We start from the raw sequence: 16,156 nt of genomic DNA on the forward strand, positions 1-16,156 counted from the left end.
AGTTCTGGATGGAGAGACATGGAAATGCCCTTTGCAAAGATGAGGAGAGCTGTGCTCCAGGGAGTGCAGGTGGGGCAGAAAACTGCTCCTGCATTCCAGAGTGGCTCTGGGCTCTTGCACGTGGGAATTGCACTCAGTGGTGCAGCCTCACTGAGAAAACCCAAGGTTTGGTATAAAATCAAGAGCAGAAGATGCACAGCAAGGATGCTTGCCACAGCACCTCAGCTTACTCTGCACCTCTCCCAAAATTAAGATCTTTTGTGTGCCATTATTCCTTTCCCTAGACAGGAAAGAAGAATAATTAAGACTTTTTTTGTGTGTGTGTGTGTGCATTTCAGATTGTGCAGTGAATGTCCACAAGAACTGCAAGAGTTTGCTGACTGAATGCAGCAGCATCAGACCCAAGGTGGGCTTTAACATTTGTTCTTTTATAATAACAAGGCTTGACATGATAAATTTAATTTATGTCAGTGGTTTCATTTACATCAGTACAGGATCTTGCCCTACATCTTTGAGGCATTGAGTAGTTACTAACTTGGTATTATAGTAATTAATGATAGTGTGTGGAGGGAAATTAAAGTGAAACATTTTACTGCTGTACTGTGAATTTCTTAGCCTGTGTCCCAGAACTGTGACTAACCCTAAGAGTGCTCAAACTTTTTGGGGAGTATAATTCAATTATATGGTACCTCTGAATGTTCTGCCCTCTCAAAACTAATGGAAGAGCATGAGGGGTGGAGGGGAATTTGGTTGTAACAGTTGCATTTTATTTCTAAGCTGGAAAATGCAGAATAAGTGGTTTCATTTGGGAACTGTGATGAACTTGGTCCTGCTATGCTGTTTATTTTTTTATCTCTGTCTCCATGGTGCCTGTGATTGCATGTAAGGTCACAGGTTGTTTCACATAGATGTCTATCTGTTAGGTTTTTTTTCTGGTATTGGTTTTGAAAATCATTTCCTCCTCCTTATAACTAATAATACTTGAGGGAGTTTTAGTTTGTTTTAACCTGCAAGTGCTGATGGTTTCAGAGGCTGATAGCAGATTAGGGAGTACTGTGAGGAGGGAAAGGAGACAGCAGAGCAGCTCAGCCCTAAACAATTAGAGGTTAGAGGAAGTGTGTTCAGCCATTGGTGATACAGAATGTAACTCTTCTGAGGGCAGAAATGTTCTTGTGGGGGTTTTGAAAAATCATTTTAAACATCTCAGGGCATTGGGAATTCTCCTTTTAAACCGAAAACTTCACTTGCTCTGCTGCTTCCATTTCTACTCTTCACCACCACCCAAAACTTCATGCTTGAATAAGCCCTGACAAACCCCTCCTGAAGAGAGCAGAGAAGGAGTGGTGGCACAAAATGGGCTGAAGAATTCAGTCAGAAATGGGAACCCCAAAGGGAAGCTCCCCAAAAGCCATTTGTTACAGCCTGTATTATTTATGTATTTCATTTCTTTGCATCTTTGATAACTTGGATCTCAATGGTTTTTAATATCCTAGTGTTGCAAGAAGGACAAAGTTAAGCAAAGTTTACCAAAGATGCAATTTGAAATGGACAATCTGAATTTTGGTTGAAAGTGGCTGGATTAGTTTAGTCAGTATTGCTAGAAACTAAACTACAGCAAAGTGAAGGCTTTCATCTCATAAATTAATTATCATAGCTTTAATTCAGCTGTAGTTTCAGTTTTGGTTCTATTTCATCCTGATTTATACTTCGTGGAATTTAATATAAAGCGTTAATGTCTCTATGTCATCCGTCTGACATATGAAAAAATCAAAGCTGTTATTGTGTTAAATCTTTGATATTCTCAGTGAACATCTTCACTTACAGTTAATGCTATGGGATGGGAAAAATCTGATTCATTTTGCACTGCAAGTTTGGACTGGATGTGTAAGAATATTGTATTTTTTCCTGTAGCAGAAAGATTTGCAGCACAGACCTTCTGGATCTCCACAAAGTTCGCCCCAGTGCATTTCCCCAGGTTTGTACTAAAGAATGATTTCTGTGCTCAAGGCTTATCTGTTCAATTGCATTTTTTTTCTTTAATATGTTTTAAAGGCTATACACGGTGTGTTATTGAAGTATAGAGAAGGTCTCTTTTAATAAGATGGTTTCATTTTTTTTTCTATTGGGAATGGCTTAGAGGCTCCTAGCAATCTCCTGTGTGTTTTTATCTTTTTATCTTTTTATTTTTCTTTATACCTTCTTGCTGTGTAACCTCAAAATATCATGGTGAAAAGGGATCAATAAGCTCGTTTTTCATTGATTGTCTATTCTCTGGCCCCTGAAAAGACTAGAACTGTGAACTTTGTTTTACATCAGATTTTCATAATTGTCTATTTAAAACTTGCCTGCAGCTAGTGGTTGCTAGAAATCTCTAAGACAAGCTAGTACTAATGGTCTAAACATAAATCTTTGTTGAAACAAAATGAGGAAGAAGGATCTGGGAGGAAAAAAAAAAACCAAGAAGAAAGAGCATCTGTGCAGCATAGGCTTTGAAATATCTTTTTGCTCCTGGAAAAGACCATCCCAGTCACAGGTGTATTAAATGCCATTTTAATTTTACAAGATGTTACAAGGTCTGCATTAACAGAGCAGGTGAGTGTCAGTCACAGCTGGCTTGGATGTCTGAGCATCACTCTGGGTGTTCCCAGGTACCATTTGCATTGCACGGTGTCCTCTTCATTAAATGATTCTCCCCAAGAGGCAGCACAGGGCATAATTGTTCTAAGGAGATAAGTGCCTGCTTGCATTACCCAGAATGGGTCTGTGCATTTAGGAGAAAGTGCAGAGACTAAAATAAGAAGCAAGGGCTGATGAAAATGGGAGAAGTTGTCTGTAGGGCTGGCGCGTGTGAGGGGAGCAGCGATCGATGTGGGCACAGCAGTGTGCAGACAGTGCTAATTGAACTCAGAAAATGGCTTGTGGGCCATTTGTGCAGCCTCTGCTAGGCAGCCAGTGCTCATTTTCCTTAGACAAAAGCAGGAGCTGGAAATGAAAGGAACAGCTAATAGCCTGGGCATTGTATGTTGTTAGCCACAGCATAACCCTGCAGACTGCAGTGCCCAGCAAAAAAAAAACCCCAAAGATATTGTCTCAAAGTAAAAGAAAAATTAATTTCCAGAGAGGTATAAACTGTGTTATGTGTCCCCATCCCTGTCCCCTTATTTTGCCTCTGGAGATTTTTAGGACTGGCCTATCTTTGTGTAACAGAACTTTATGTTCCTGTGTTCCTTTATGTTCTTTTTCCACAGAAAGAGAACTTGATGGCCAATAATTTCAATGCTTCCTCAAATGGAAACACAGGGACATTGGTTATTAAGCCTTTGTTTAAGAAATCTGACTGGGCAAATCTTTCAGATTTTTAATTTGTCTCCTCTTGGGGCTTGGTGAGGATGGAAAGGACTCAGTTTACCCAGTTTGTTGTACTGTGTGTGTAGCCAGGAGATTTCAAACCCAAACTGGTTTTGGAAAAAGTATTTCCAGCAGGAAAAGATGTGGTGATATGATTTCTATTAAATGTCATTGATGAGACCTCCCCTGCAGCCCCAAAACAATTCCTCTGTCAATGAAGATTAAATGAGAGAGAAGCAGGTATAGAGCAGGGATATGAAAAAATGTGGAAAAACCTGTTTCATGACAAGAACCACAAATACCACAAGGTTTAACTGTGCTTCACTGAGAAGGCAGAAGTGGGAGAGAGAATTCTTAGAGAAGGTACACTAAGGAGGGCAGGCTGAAAAAGGGGAACTTTTAGGGCTGGGTGGACGTGAGTGTTTTACTAGAAAAGTGATGCATAATCCTTATTTGGGAACTGGAGACCCCCTTGAACTGCTACAGCAGCAGCCCCTGGGACTGGGAGAGGAGCTGGGTCTGTCCCTGTAGTGACAGAGCCCAGGGATCTGTGAGATCCCACTCCCATGTCCTCAAAAGCTCTCTGAAAAAGGGCAGCCACAGACCTTGTCAGGGATCAATTCTAAAGATTGTCTGGCTGAGTCTTCATCTTTGACTCCCCTGAAGTTCCTTTTTTAAAAGGATGTATTTTGTCTCCCGTTCCTTATCATTTATTACACACATTAGTACTAAATAATTGTATCCATTTTTTATAAGTCTATTACAGGCTCCCACATATTGTGTAATTGTGATTAAAGTTTCAAATATCTTTCCAGTTCACAGTCTGTCTAGATTTAAAAAGCATTAAAAAGCTGCAGTATTAAAATTAAATTTAGCTCAGGTATCTATTATGTGCAGTGTGTGTGCATGCAGATATAAATTGCTGTGAGCATTAAGCATTGCAAAGAACTTGTGGGGTTTTTTTCTGTGATCTCTGATTTTTCTTGTTTGCCATGAAATGTTCTGTGCCCTTATACGGTGGGGTGTGAATAATTGTGTGTAGGTTCTGGTGTTTTACTAAAGGAGAAGATACTTTGCAATTTCCACACTAAATGGGCACAGTAGGGACCAATTTCCTGCACTTCAGACCTGCTGATTTAGCCAATACAGTAAGTTAAGTGGCAGCTTTACATTTCTAGAAGGATCACAGGTAGTATAAAAACAGAGCATCTCTGGGGCCACTTTACTGTGCCAGCTCTGAGGGCAGCCAGTGGTGAGCATGGGGAATACAAATTCAAAAAGCAGCGGCAGAAGCAATGCGATTCCAGCTCACCCCGAGCTGTCTTTTTGTGGTTCCTTTTCAAGAAAATGGAATGAGAATGTTTTTTTGGACAACGAGCTCCTGACATCCAAGATCCTGTCGGTTCTCCGGCCGCATTCCGAGCGAGGGCTGCGAGCAGGCGAGCTGCAGTGCACGCCTCATTTTCTCAGCACCAATTCCATTTTTGCCTCTTTAGCCACTTCTCTGAAGGAGCAGCCCCGAAGTCTCCTCCTGGGAGCGGATGGCACCCCAGCACTGTCCCGCAACCTCGGGATGACTATCGCCCAAAGAGGACATCCCCAGCCTTCACTGAGCACTGCTGGAGCTGTTAATAAATTTGGGTGAGTAAAAATGCTTCTCTGCTAATCCACTGGCTTCACATGTCCCCCACCTCCCCCAGTGCGAAAAGAAAAATGAGATTTCAAGTTGTGTTTTCAAGCTCAAAGAGTTTTATTGAGCTTATAATTCTGAAAGTTTTTTTCCCTGACCAATGCCTTTTTTTTTTTTCCTTTTTTTATTGTCTTTAGTCCCTCTGTCCTGTGTCACAAAAGATATTGTGTAACATGGTGCAGTATTTGAGTGTTTCTGTCTTGGATGTATTTGTCTTGAGAACTGCTGTGAAATTCAGTGATCTTGTCTGAGTTCAGCTATTCTAGGCTGGGCTGGTGCTGGCTGGTGTAGGAGGCAGCAGTGTTTTAAATTGCTGAATACCTTCATTAAAATAGTAGGCAAACTCAAGGCTATCAGCTGTTTTAAGTAGCTATTTACTTTTGATGTGCCCCAGTTATACTCCCTTCCCAGTGAAAGTGCCCTTTGTACTCTGAACTGGCTGTGGCTTGTCACCAGGTGATGTCCTTGTAAACTGTCATACCAGAAGTTACAAGCTTTGCTCATGCTGCTCTAATTAAACTGCAGTATTTCAGCATTGGAGTTGCTTAAATTAATTTAACTGTTTAAAGAGTACAGTGATATCTTTTATTTATTTATTGTAAGATAATTGCACTGTAGTTTAGGGAAGATGCTTGTTGAAGAAGTTGGATTTTTAAATTTTATTTTAATTGTTCTGGTCTAATTTCTTTGGCCATTTAGGCTAATTTCAGGAGACATGGATGAAGGGGATTCAGGCTTTGTAAAATTTAAGCAGACTTCAGATGACGTTATCTCGCTTGCACCTTCAACAGCAGACTCCATTTTTCTGGAAGGTATGGAATTTCTGTGCTTTTCAGGATTGTTATGCAACCTCTCCCATGGGTTTGAAAGCAGCATTGAGGTCTTTTTCCCCTTGTTGTTACTGATGGTGAACAGGGGATAATAATTGAAACAGCTGAATAATAATTGAAATTGAATGTGCTTTTGGTCTAGATGCATATTCTGTGTCCCTCCGGAGTGAAATAGAAACAGATGCTCATGAGTTTGAGGCAGAGTCTTGGAGTCTTGCAGTGGAGCAGCCTTATGCAAAAAGGCAAAGGAAAGATGTTATAAAAAGGCAAGATGTCATTTATGGTAAGAGTATTTGTTATTCTTACAACTTTTTCTATTTCATAGTGCCACTGTTGTGATACAAAGCAGAAATCATTTCTGTTGGTTCTCATTTTGACTTGTGCTTGAAAACTAAAACTGAGTGAAGGTTTTGGAGTCTGTTACCTGCATTAATGTGTGTAATTCCTTGTGTGAGTGCCTTTAAGCATCCCATGGGTTTCAGCAGGGCTCTGGAAGCAGCAAAGCCCAGCTGTACAATTATGGAACAGCCCAACTGCCTCTGGGAGATGTCCTTAAAGAAGTAGGGTCAGTCACTGCTGGGTTGGGATATTAGCAAGGCAAATTTAAGAGCTTCACACAAGTGATGCAAAGACTGTAGTGAAGATGATTGTGGCTTTCAGAGCCTGCTCTTCTGTCTCCTTGCTCACTGCACATCATATAAATGACTTTGGATTTTATTTCTGTATTTCACCTTGCCCAGAACTAATGCAGACTGAAATGCACCACGTTAGGACACTGAAAATAATGCTGAAGGTGTACTCCAGAGCCATGAGAGAGGAGCTGCAGTTCTCACATGCAGTCATCAACAAGCTCTTTCCCTGTGTGGATGAGCTGCTGGAGATGCACGGGCAGTTCCTGCTCCAGCTGAAGGAGAGACGGAAGGAATCCTTGGAGGAAGGCAGTGACCGAAATTATATCATCCAGAACATTGGAGACCTCTTGGTAAAACAGGTGTGAATTCAATCCTACCAATGATCTTGACACTATAAAGCTTCCAAAAAGCTACCTGTGAGGCTAAGGTTATGTGATGCAAAGATTGATTTCCTCCTGGTTTATGGTTCTCTTCCCAGTTAATGTGTGTTAATGACTCCCAGGAATAATTCTAGTCACAAGTAACATGGAATGCTCATTAATGCTCTTTGGGCATGCATATAGATACACCTTGTGGGATATGTGACTTGTTTGGTTCTATTTTTCATCTATTCCAAGAGTAAAGTCACATATTCCTAGTGTCCATTCTAGACTTGGCTCTCCTGCAGATAAAGCCAAACTTCTTCATTTTGATCTTTTAAAAATACAGTCAGGATCATTTGAACTCATGGCAGCTTTAGCACCATTCTGGCATGGGGTGGGTGCAACAATTTCTGTCATATATCATTACCTTTTTTTTTGCCCTTCAGCTTTTACAGTTCACAGACTTTTTAAGTACAGAGATCCAGAAATCCTTTTTAAAAATTCTCATAATTACAACTATCATTTAATATTTGGTTATCTCTTGGTATTCCAAGCCCTCACATGTCACACTGCATAAATGTCTCATTTCTGGTACAGAAGAAATTGAAATACAGAAGAAATGTTTTAGAAACCATGTTAGACCTGGAGTTTATTGTGGAAGTAGGTTTACTCTGAATGATTCATGTCTTTCATTCTTCTATTTCCAATTAGTTTTCAGGTGAAAATGGGGAGAGAATGAAAGAAAAATATGGTGTGTTCTGTTGTGGACACAATGAAGCTGTCAGCCATTACAAAGACCTGCTCCAAAGCAATAAGAAGTTCCAAAACTTAATAAAGGTAAACAGTAACCAGAAGTCTCCTATTCTGACTATGCAAAATATACTTCACTGCTTTAGGCTTTGTTTTGTACTTACTTGAAGATCCCTCAAATGTGAATGAGCAGGGTTAGAGGCATATTCTTATTATTTGGTGGGTTGTGAGCTTCTTGTGTTTTAGATCTTTTGAGTTACTTGGAGACAAAACCACAATTAGGAAGTGTTACATTTGAGGCAGGCTCTTGAGAGCACCCAGGACTGGGGAATAGAGTATTTGTTCAATTCAGGGCTCTGTCCTGCTGGGTGGCCATCAGGATAAATTGGTTTGTTAATAAATTAAATCAATGATAAATGCTGTTGATGAGCTGCTGTAGAAAAAGCAGGGACTCTTAGTCAGGTTTTGCTCACACCATCATCTTTCCAAAGGCAGAAGATTGACTCCAGGGTGGTTTGCTGCACACTCTAATGTACAGTTAATAGGAAGGGCTAAAGAGACATGGCCCAAGTGGAAGCTGTAACCTGAATCTCAGGTGGCTTTGCAGAGGCCTAAATATTCTCATTTTCCAGTCACCAGTAAGTGATACTGTGTGAACTTTCCAGCTTAGCTCTGTACTTACAGCTCATCTTAGCCTTTAAAGTGAGAGCCCTTCACTTCCAAGGAACTAAATAAGTGACCAGAGTTTTAAAACATTTCGCTTCAATCCTTGTAGAGAAAGATCTTGGTACTGTGTTCTCCTGCTGCCAGGTGTGTGCTGTACCTGCAGTCAGATTAACTGGTGCTTTACAGTCCTCCCTTTCTAATCAGGAATGTGGTTCTGGAGGTCAGGCTATTGGGGAGCATACAGTGGTAAAATAAACACTTAATTCCTTTGTTATTGATCTAATTTCACTGGTAGGTGGTTGGGTCTGGTTTTAAAACCACAGAACTTTTCTATGTATTTAAGGTCTGACCCTGTTATAAAGTGTAATCAGTTAGCAACAGGCAGTCAGACAGCTCAGATTTGGAAGTTTCCCTGATTGACTCCACATTTAGTTAACAGTAGTTGAAAACAGTACCTGAGATATTTTCCAATGATAAAGGTAATTTTGGGAATGCTGTCAGGATTAGTAGAAGAGTGCAGCTAATTCCATGGTGCTGTGTCCAATGTGCAGAAGTGGTTTGGGGCAGAAGGCACGAGAATGGAGAGGGAGTTAGAAGAGCTCCATGCACAGTGGGTGTGACAGTTTCTCTTGTTTTCCAGAAAATTGGGAACTGTTCCATCGTGAGGAGGTTGGGTGTTCAGGAGTGCATCCTCCTGGTCACCCAGCGCATCACCAAGTACCCGGTGCTGCTGGAGCGCATCATCCAGAACACAGAAGGTGGGATGGCTCCTGCACACCTCACAGTTGTCTCTTGGTCCTTTTCCTGCCATGTTTTGCATGTTCTTACCTCAGACAGGCTCTTACCTGCTTGCTCACTTCTCTGTTGGCTGATGATGCCAGATCAGTCTCACCTCAGAGGCTCAGGAGAATCACAGAATGGTTTGTGGTGGAAGGGACCTTGAACTCTTGCCATGGGCAGGGACACCTGCCACTGTCCCAGGTTGCTCCAAGCTCCATCCAGCCTGGCCTTGGACACTTCAGGGGCCCAGGGGCAGCCACAGCTGCTCTGGGCACCCTGTGCCAGGGCCTGCCCACCCTCACAGTGAGGAATTTCTTCCCAATATCCCATCTAACCCTGCCATTCTTCAGCTTAAAGCCAATCCCCCTTGTCCTGTCACTCCAGGCCCTTGTTAAATAGGATTTCTCCATCTTTCCTGGAGGCTCCCTTCAGGCCACACTTAGACCACTCTGAAATTTCTCTTCTCCAGACTGAATAATCCCAATTCTCCCAACCTCTCCTCAGAGGGGAAGAGAAGCATTTAAAGTCTGCAGCCACAAACCCATAGTAGTTAAACCTGTTGGTTCATTAGCTTTTTCAGAGCTTTAGGTTATTATATTTTATTTTTAAATAAATAAAAATTTTAATAAAATAAAACGAAACTTTATAATAAAATTAAATAATAATTATTTAAATTAAATTTTTTTTCTTAGAAAATACTGTTAGGTGTCCAGTATGGAACCCTTATGCTAAAATACACTTGGATGGCTCATGTCTTGAATTCCAGAGTTGAAAATGTGGCTGACTGCTTCTCTTTTCCCTTAGCTGGAACTAGAGATTATGAAGACCTGACCCAGGCCCTTGGTTTAATTAAGGACACCATCAGCCATGTAGATGCCATGGTAAACGAGTGTGAGAAGGGGCAGCGACTCAAGGAGATCATGCACAAAATGGAGCTGAAATCATCTGGGAAATGCAAGAATGGGCTTTTGTTCAGGAAGGATGACATGGGCCAGAGGCGGCTCCTCCTGGATGGGATGCTGTACTGGAAAGCTGCATCAGGGAGGCTCAAAGGTACAGCACCAGCAAGGGCACAAACACAACTGGGAAACAAGATTTATGTTGGGTTTGTTTTTTTAGTAACTGTTTATTACTGATCGATTGGGTATAAAATAAGATGACAATAACCTGCTTGTTTAATAGGATATTGGAGGAAATAGCACTTGTTCTATTCTTGGCTTGTCCAATAAGCATCTCTGTAATGGTGCATGATAAGTTCCTTATGCTGCTTGCTTATTATCTGGCTGGTCTGCTTCCCAATTCAAGAGGGAAGTCTTCAGATGGATGACAAAGCTTTGAGTCATCCTGGCTTAGTCTCCTGTGGAAAGGCATTATCTCTGCTTCACACTTTGCAAAACCTGTGTCATGTCAGCTGCATGACACTTAATTCTGCATTTGCCAGAAAATCAAAGCAGTGGCCATCAGGGAATATTTGAGCAGCTTCATTGCTCAAGTGTTCAAGAAGAAGCTTCAGTGGCACAGAGAGTGCAGCCAGGAGTAGGTGGGACCCTAAATGGCTGCAGTTCCAGAAGAATCTGCTGTTGAGAGAGATGTGTTCCCTCTGGAGTGCTGGAGTCCATGTGTAGGATGTGTGTGTGGGTGTTCTCAAGCTTTAAATGGGCTGTGTTTAAATCAGCTGGTGCTGCATGGTGCAGCCTGACTGGGGACAGCCCAAGTGGAAGGCAGTAACAGACCCAATATTGAAAATGTGACATGCTGTTCCCTGGCCTGCAGGAAATATAAGTTCAGTGATTTTTGAGTCTGGACTGGTCTTTCTGCTTTGAAATATGACTTTCTTTCCATTTTTTTGTCTCTGTTGTTACTGTAGATATTCTGGCAGTCCTGCTCACTGATGTACTGTTGCTCTTACAAGAAAAGGACCAAAAATACACGTTTGCATCTGTGGTGGGTATTGTTCTTTATTTAATACATGCACTTTGAGGATTTATGAAAGTGACAGTAACTACAGAAGAAACACAATTAGGGATGTTAGATACTTGTTACAAGAGCTTCAGGAAGAAAATTAAGTGAATAAACCAGCCAAGTATTATGGAATCACTTTTTCTGAAGGAGTTCTGGTACTTGATGGATCCTTTTCCCACTCTCCCAGTGCAAACCAGTATTTACCTGCACTGAGCAGTTGTAGCTGCCACATCTCCCATGGTTCTCACTGCTCCTCTTCTTGTGCTGTGACTTTCACTGAACTGTGTTAGGCTGAGATTTTGTACACAATGTCATGGACATTGCACATGCTAGAACTGTGCTTTGAAAAACTTGCAGATAAATCCTGCTTCTGTTCAGTGTGCAGGGAAAGAATCTCTCAGTTAGGGACATGGTAACTGTGGTCATAGTGCCCTGAGATTTACCAGGGGCAGAGAACTTTCCTGAAGGACATGGAATAAGCACTAAATGCAGATGTTATTACTGCAGCACTCCAGAACATTCCGTGAATTCTCTTGCTTTTCTAGGGCATTTCCACAGGTGTCCTCAGAGAAGTTAATTTGTACATTTTGTCCTGATCTAGTTCACTGATGGCTCTTGTAGAACCTGTAACAGAGAAATTATTTTATGTAATTGTTTTCTTGGATGTTTTTTATTTTTTCAAGACATTAACATTAGAGCTGAATTCTAATGGCACAAGCTATTTTGGTGACCTCAGGGCTGTACAAACAACTGCTTTTCTCCTAATGCACAGAACAGGGTGCTGTGTGGTGGATTTTTTTTTCCTTCTGGAAACATGCTCTACACTTAGAGTCTGACCAATTTTTTGGCATCTCTGTATATGTACAGTTCATTTGAAATTTAATATCAGTTCTCCATAAATAAATCAAGTGAGGGAGCAAATGGATCTGTTCAGTGATTCTGTTTTTCCAGTGAGCTCTGGTGGTGGCTGGAATTGCAGTACAGCTGCTCAGAGCTGGCAGAAGCTGCTGTTCCTGGTGTTTGCTTCACACTTCAGTTCTCTTATCATGGCTCTAGATGATTCTGTGAAGGTTCAGCAGTCACAAAGAGCTGCTTTATCCTGGGAAGGAACTTTCTAGGCTGCAGATGTTGGAGCTCTGCTGTAGGAAGCCTAGACAGGTTTTTAGTAACTAATATCCCTCCTGTAAATGTGTTTGCACTGCAAAGGCTGACAGCTAATCCAGTTAATCCTCATTATACAATACACTACCTGTCACCTGGTGTCATTTTTATCAGGGCCTGACTCCCTCTAACACCTCTGTTTTATTTCTTTTAAAACCTCTAACACTTCTCTCCTTTCACTTCACAATGTGTCATTAAGGTTTTTGTTTTCTTTTTCAAATTTTGGGGTTGCCTCCTTTTGAGCAAAAATTTTTGAGCCTGTTCTTGACTCCTGGGACTCAGTGGGAATCTTTAACTTGACACAGGCTTTGATGTTCAATCAGGTATCAAGACCTCTTGTTTATGACATGCATATTATTCATTCCACGTTTTCATTGATCAAATGGCAACATCAGAAGTGTCATGTGAAAAGGTCAGAGTTATTTCATGATGTTACAGCTCCTGGTGGCTCTGGATAAACAGGAAGGAAACACAATTCCTAAAGAACACATCTAATGTGCTGTATTTTATTTTACAGGACTCTAAGCCACCAGTTATCTCACTGCAAAAATTGATTGTGAGAGAGGTAGCTAATGAGGAAAAGGCAATGTTCTTAATTAGTGCTTCCTTAAAAGGACCAGAAATGTATGAAATTCACACCAGCTCCAAAGAGGAGAGGAATTCCTGGATGGCACACATCCGCAGGGCTGTGGAGAGGTAAGGGGGAAAGCAGCAGTCTGATTTCTTGCTTGTCTTCTACTCACAGGTGTAAATTTATCTTTAAAATCCATTTGACTCTCCACAAACTTTCTTTGTAAGACTTCAGTGTGCAATTCTGTTTGTGTTCATTGGGAAGAAACTGCTGATAAAGATGAAATAAAAACTACTCAAAGACTTTAACACTCACTGATGTCAAATGCAACAGGGCTTTGGAAAAGGGAGGAAGATTTGACAACCAGGGTAAACCACAACTGAGGCAAAAGTTTCAAGTTGAATCCTGAGATGGTTTCAAATTATCTCACATGCAAATCAAACATAAATCTGTCTTTCCCTTTGGACAGCTGTCCTGATGAGGAAGGAGGTACATTTAATGAACCTGAAGCAGAGAGGAGGCTGGCTGAAGCAAGAGCTGCAAAGTTAAAAGATTTTCAAGGTAATGACTTAGTTACATATTCTAAAGCTGCTTCTCAGCATTATTTGTGATTTATGGCTGTCTAATTCTTTATCAAGATCAAGTTTCTCCTTCATATGTCTTTCAAGGTGGTGTAAGATACTGTAGAAATAGTGGCTAAGGAAGTTTAATAAGCTTTGTCTGCTCCATAAGTTTTCTCCTTAACTGTTAATTATATCTCTGCATTTGATGCTCTGGCCATAAAATCAAAGCTAATCTCCCAAATTGAACACAGTCCTGTGACAGTGACAAGAAAGGCAAGACTGAATTTGTTTCTTCCTTCAGAGCGTTTGAACATGAAAGATGACCTGATTCTGCAAAGTCTCACTGAGAAACAGCAGATTTATCTGGAAATGTCTGAGGTGAATGGCTTTGAAGACCATTCCCAAGGATCCCGAGCCAGGCTGCTGCTTCGGGGGGATATCTCAGAGAATCTGCAAGGAGAGGCAATTCTGAAGTCTGCAGTGACTGAAGGTGAATGGAATGTGGGAATGTGTGGGCATTCACTCAGGTGCTGGGGTGGGGATAAGCACCCAGGATCTAAGTACAGGCCCTGAAAATCATCCTGTAATAACATAATGCTTTTATGTAACCCAGTTCAGACTTCCTCATCCTCAGAACCAACCTGCAGGAAAGGTGAAGTGCATTTGTGGGTTTAGGTAGAAGACCTGCACAGCTTGGATTGTTTTATTTTTAAGGATCAACCCAGTGGAATCTTAGGACAAGTCTGTTCAGAAAGGGTAACAGAGTGCTCTAATAACACACAATCCTGAGATGTAATATTATAGCAGGGTTATCTATTAAAAACAGCCTGTCTAAAGATAGTGTGTTTACAAAGAAAATAAGCCCCAAAGATAGTTTCTATTTTAAAAAAGGAAAGAAAAAACAAACACTCAAAGCTTGATAATCTTAACTTGCAAGTAAGGAAGAGCTCATGTTCATATAAGAGCCTGTCATGCAGAGCTACTCACAAAGGAAAATTCATCTGTACTGAAGGATATCTCAGACTGCCTGAACTTACAGTGGACTCATTAGCATGATAACTTGTGTTGCTGCATAGACATGGCTGTTTACATGACATGTTCTCCTCTTCCCCAGCTGAAAATCTCCAGGAGTTTATCTTCACTCACTTTGGCAGTGCATCCTGTCAGCCTGAGGATGGCTCAGGACTCCCCCGGAGAGCAGAGACCTTTGGAGGATATGACAGTAGTCCCTCAATTTCAAGTAAAAGTAAGAAAGGGAAGACTCAGAATTTTTCTGATCTTTTTACTATGATTACTGTACAGAGAATAAGAACAAGGAATTGAGGCTCTCATGTAAGGAAGCTACACCAGGCTCTAAAAAGGAAGATCAGAGCAAATCTCCAGCACGTTTTGCTCCTGATACCAACACTAGAGAGCAGAGTAGGGCTCTCAGTGCTATGCTAAGGCATTACTGTAACCCATTCTTTATAATTACCACAATTCCATGCAGAACTTTAATTTTGTTAAAAAAAAAAATAAGCCTGGCCTGAAAATCTAGAAAATTTGAATTCAGCTGTCTGCTTTCATTATGTCATGAACACTTTTTTCCACTTTGGATCTGCACAGTCACTAGAGGTTTGCTGAATCCTTAGATAATATAAATTGTTCTTTTGACACAGATGATTTATCAGTTAATTAATGAAATAAGAGGAAAGACCAGGTACTATTTATCTTCATTTTTGCTTCATGCATTAATTGAAAAAGTGAATGGCCCTTATTTCCCTGGTTGTTAATCTCTAGAGCACATTCTGATGTCTCTAAAAGGCTCCATACAGCTGTCATGTACTTTTTTACAAGAGGGGGTCCATCTTCCCTTGCCTCCTTCCACACTCCCAGTGCTGCTGCAGTGATTGCAGTATTCCTGCTGGCCAGTATTCCATGTCATGAACTTGCAATTCTGGGAGCTGATTATTTTCATGCAGACATTGTGGTTGCTTCACTTAAAATAGTGTAACGTAATTTGAACTTACCCTCCCTATTTATCTTAACCCGGTCTTCTCAAGTTTTTTAAACTTTTTTGAGCAGCCCTGTGTGTCACTGATTGTCTGATTTTCCAACTTGGGATCAGCATGGAGAAGCCATGCAGTTGCATTTTGGTTCAAAGTCACCAGATTTTTCTGCACTCCCTGAGTTATCCCAGGCCTTGTGCTGGTGTGAGCTCCTCATACTCCTCTCCTCTTTCAGGTGGCAGGAAGAGCAGTGGAGGTGACCAGAGGCAGTGGGACTGGAGGGGCCCTGCCCTGAGTTCAGATGTGCAACTCCATGACCCCTCTTCTGATGCAGAAGAAGGATCTCAAACTGTATGTTGAGCTTATGAGGGATTTAAATGCTTTTCATTGTGTTTGCCATCATGATAGGGGTGCAGAACAAATCTCACAAAGTTCAAGTTGTCATAGCTGGCAGGGCTGGACTGGAACAGCTTTGTCTGTAAAATTACTTGACTCTTTAAGGATGTTTTGTGGGGTGACTTGGTAGCTCAGCACTTGAGAAGCAAGACAATTCTGTTTTCCATTTGCTCATTTGATGCTGTCCCATTAACCCAGCTTGAATCACCACACTGCCTGTTTCAGCTTGGCTTATGAACTCAGGATTTTTGCTGTATATCCTTCAGTGCATGGGAGCAATCTCAGCCCTTTCTGGCAGCACTGCCAGTGCCCAGCAAGTGTCCCTAGCACAAATGTTGGTTTTGTTTCCCTTACAGAGTGATGGGACAAGGCTGGATGACAGCAGTGGTGCTCAGCCCACCGTAGAGTCTCAGGTATGGTATTTCTGCTGTGAAGAAATCCAATGGCAAATAGCCAC

General features: G+C 41.4%; 1 protein-coding gene across 3 annotated transcripts in view; it reads left to right on the forward strand.

Annotated features, from left to right (window-relative positions):
- ARHGEF18 (Rho/Rac guanine nucleotide exchange factor 18) overlaps positions 1-16,156 on the forward strand; it is a 43,679-nt gene that overhangs the window by 18,145 nt on the left and 9,378 nt on the right. For 2 of the 3 annotated variants that reach the window (XM_071451685.1, XM_071451686.1), the window contains 16 exons: positions 339-406; positions 1,912-1,975; positions 4,845-4,989; positions 5,738-5,850; positions 6,011-6,151; positions 6,609-6,859; positions 7,574-7,699; positions 8,919-9,036; positions 9,863-10,111; positions 10,926-11,002; positions 12,699-12,877; positions 13,222-13,313; positions 13,617-13,805; positions 14,430-14,561; positions 15,539-15,654; positions 16,056-16,112. In XM_071451685.1, coding sequence (XP_071307786.1) covers positions 339-406; positions 1,912-1,975; positions 4,845-4,989; positions 5,738-5,850; positions 6,011-6,151; positions 6,609-6,859; positions 7,574-7,699; positions 8,919-9,036; positions 9,863-10,111; positions 10,926-11,002; positions 12,699-12,877; positions 13,222-13,313; positions 13,617-13,805; positions 14,430-14,561; positions 15,539-15,654; positions 16,056-16,112 — 2,117 coding nt within the window. The remainder of the gene's footprint in view (positions 1-338; positions 407-1,911; positions 1,976-4,844; positions 4,990-5,737; positions 5,851-6,010; positions 6,152-6,608; positions 6,860-7,573; positions 7,700-8,918; positions 9,037-9,862; positions 10,112-10,925; positions 11,003-12,698; positions 12,878-13,221; positions 13,314-13,616; positions 13,806-14,429; positions 14,562-15,538; positions 15,655-16,055; positions 16,113-16,156) is intronic. The other variant, XM_071451687.1, reaches the window with a different exon arrangement.

Source organism: Agelaius tricolor, unplaced genomic scaffold, assembly GCF_023055355.1.
Source record: "Agelaius tricolor isolate 1412-34295 unplaced genomic scaffold, bAgeTri1.0.p SCAF_33, whole genome shotgun sequence".
Classification (NCBI taxonomy): domain Eukaryota; kingdom Metazoa; phylum Chordata; class Aves; order Passeriformes; family Icteridae; genus Agelaius; species Agelaius tricolor.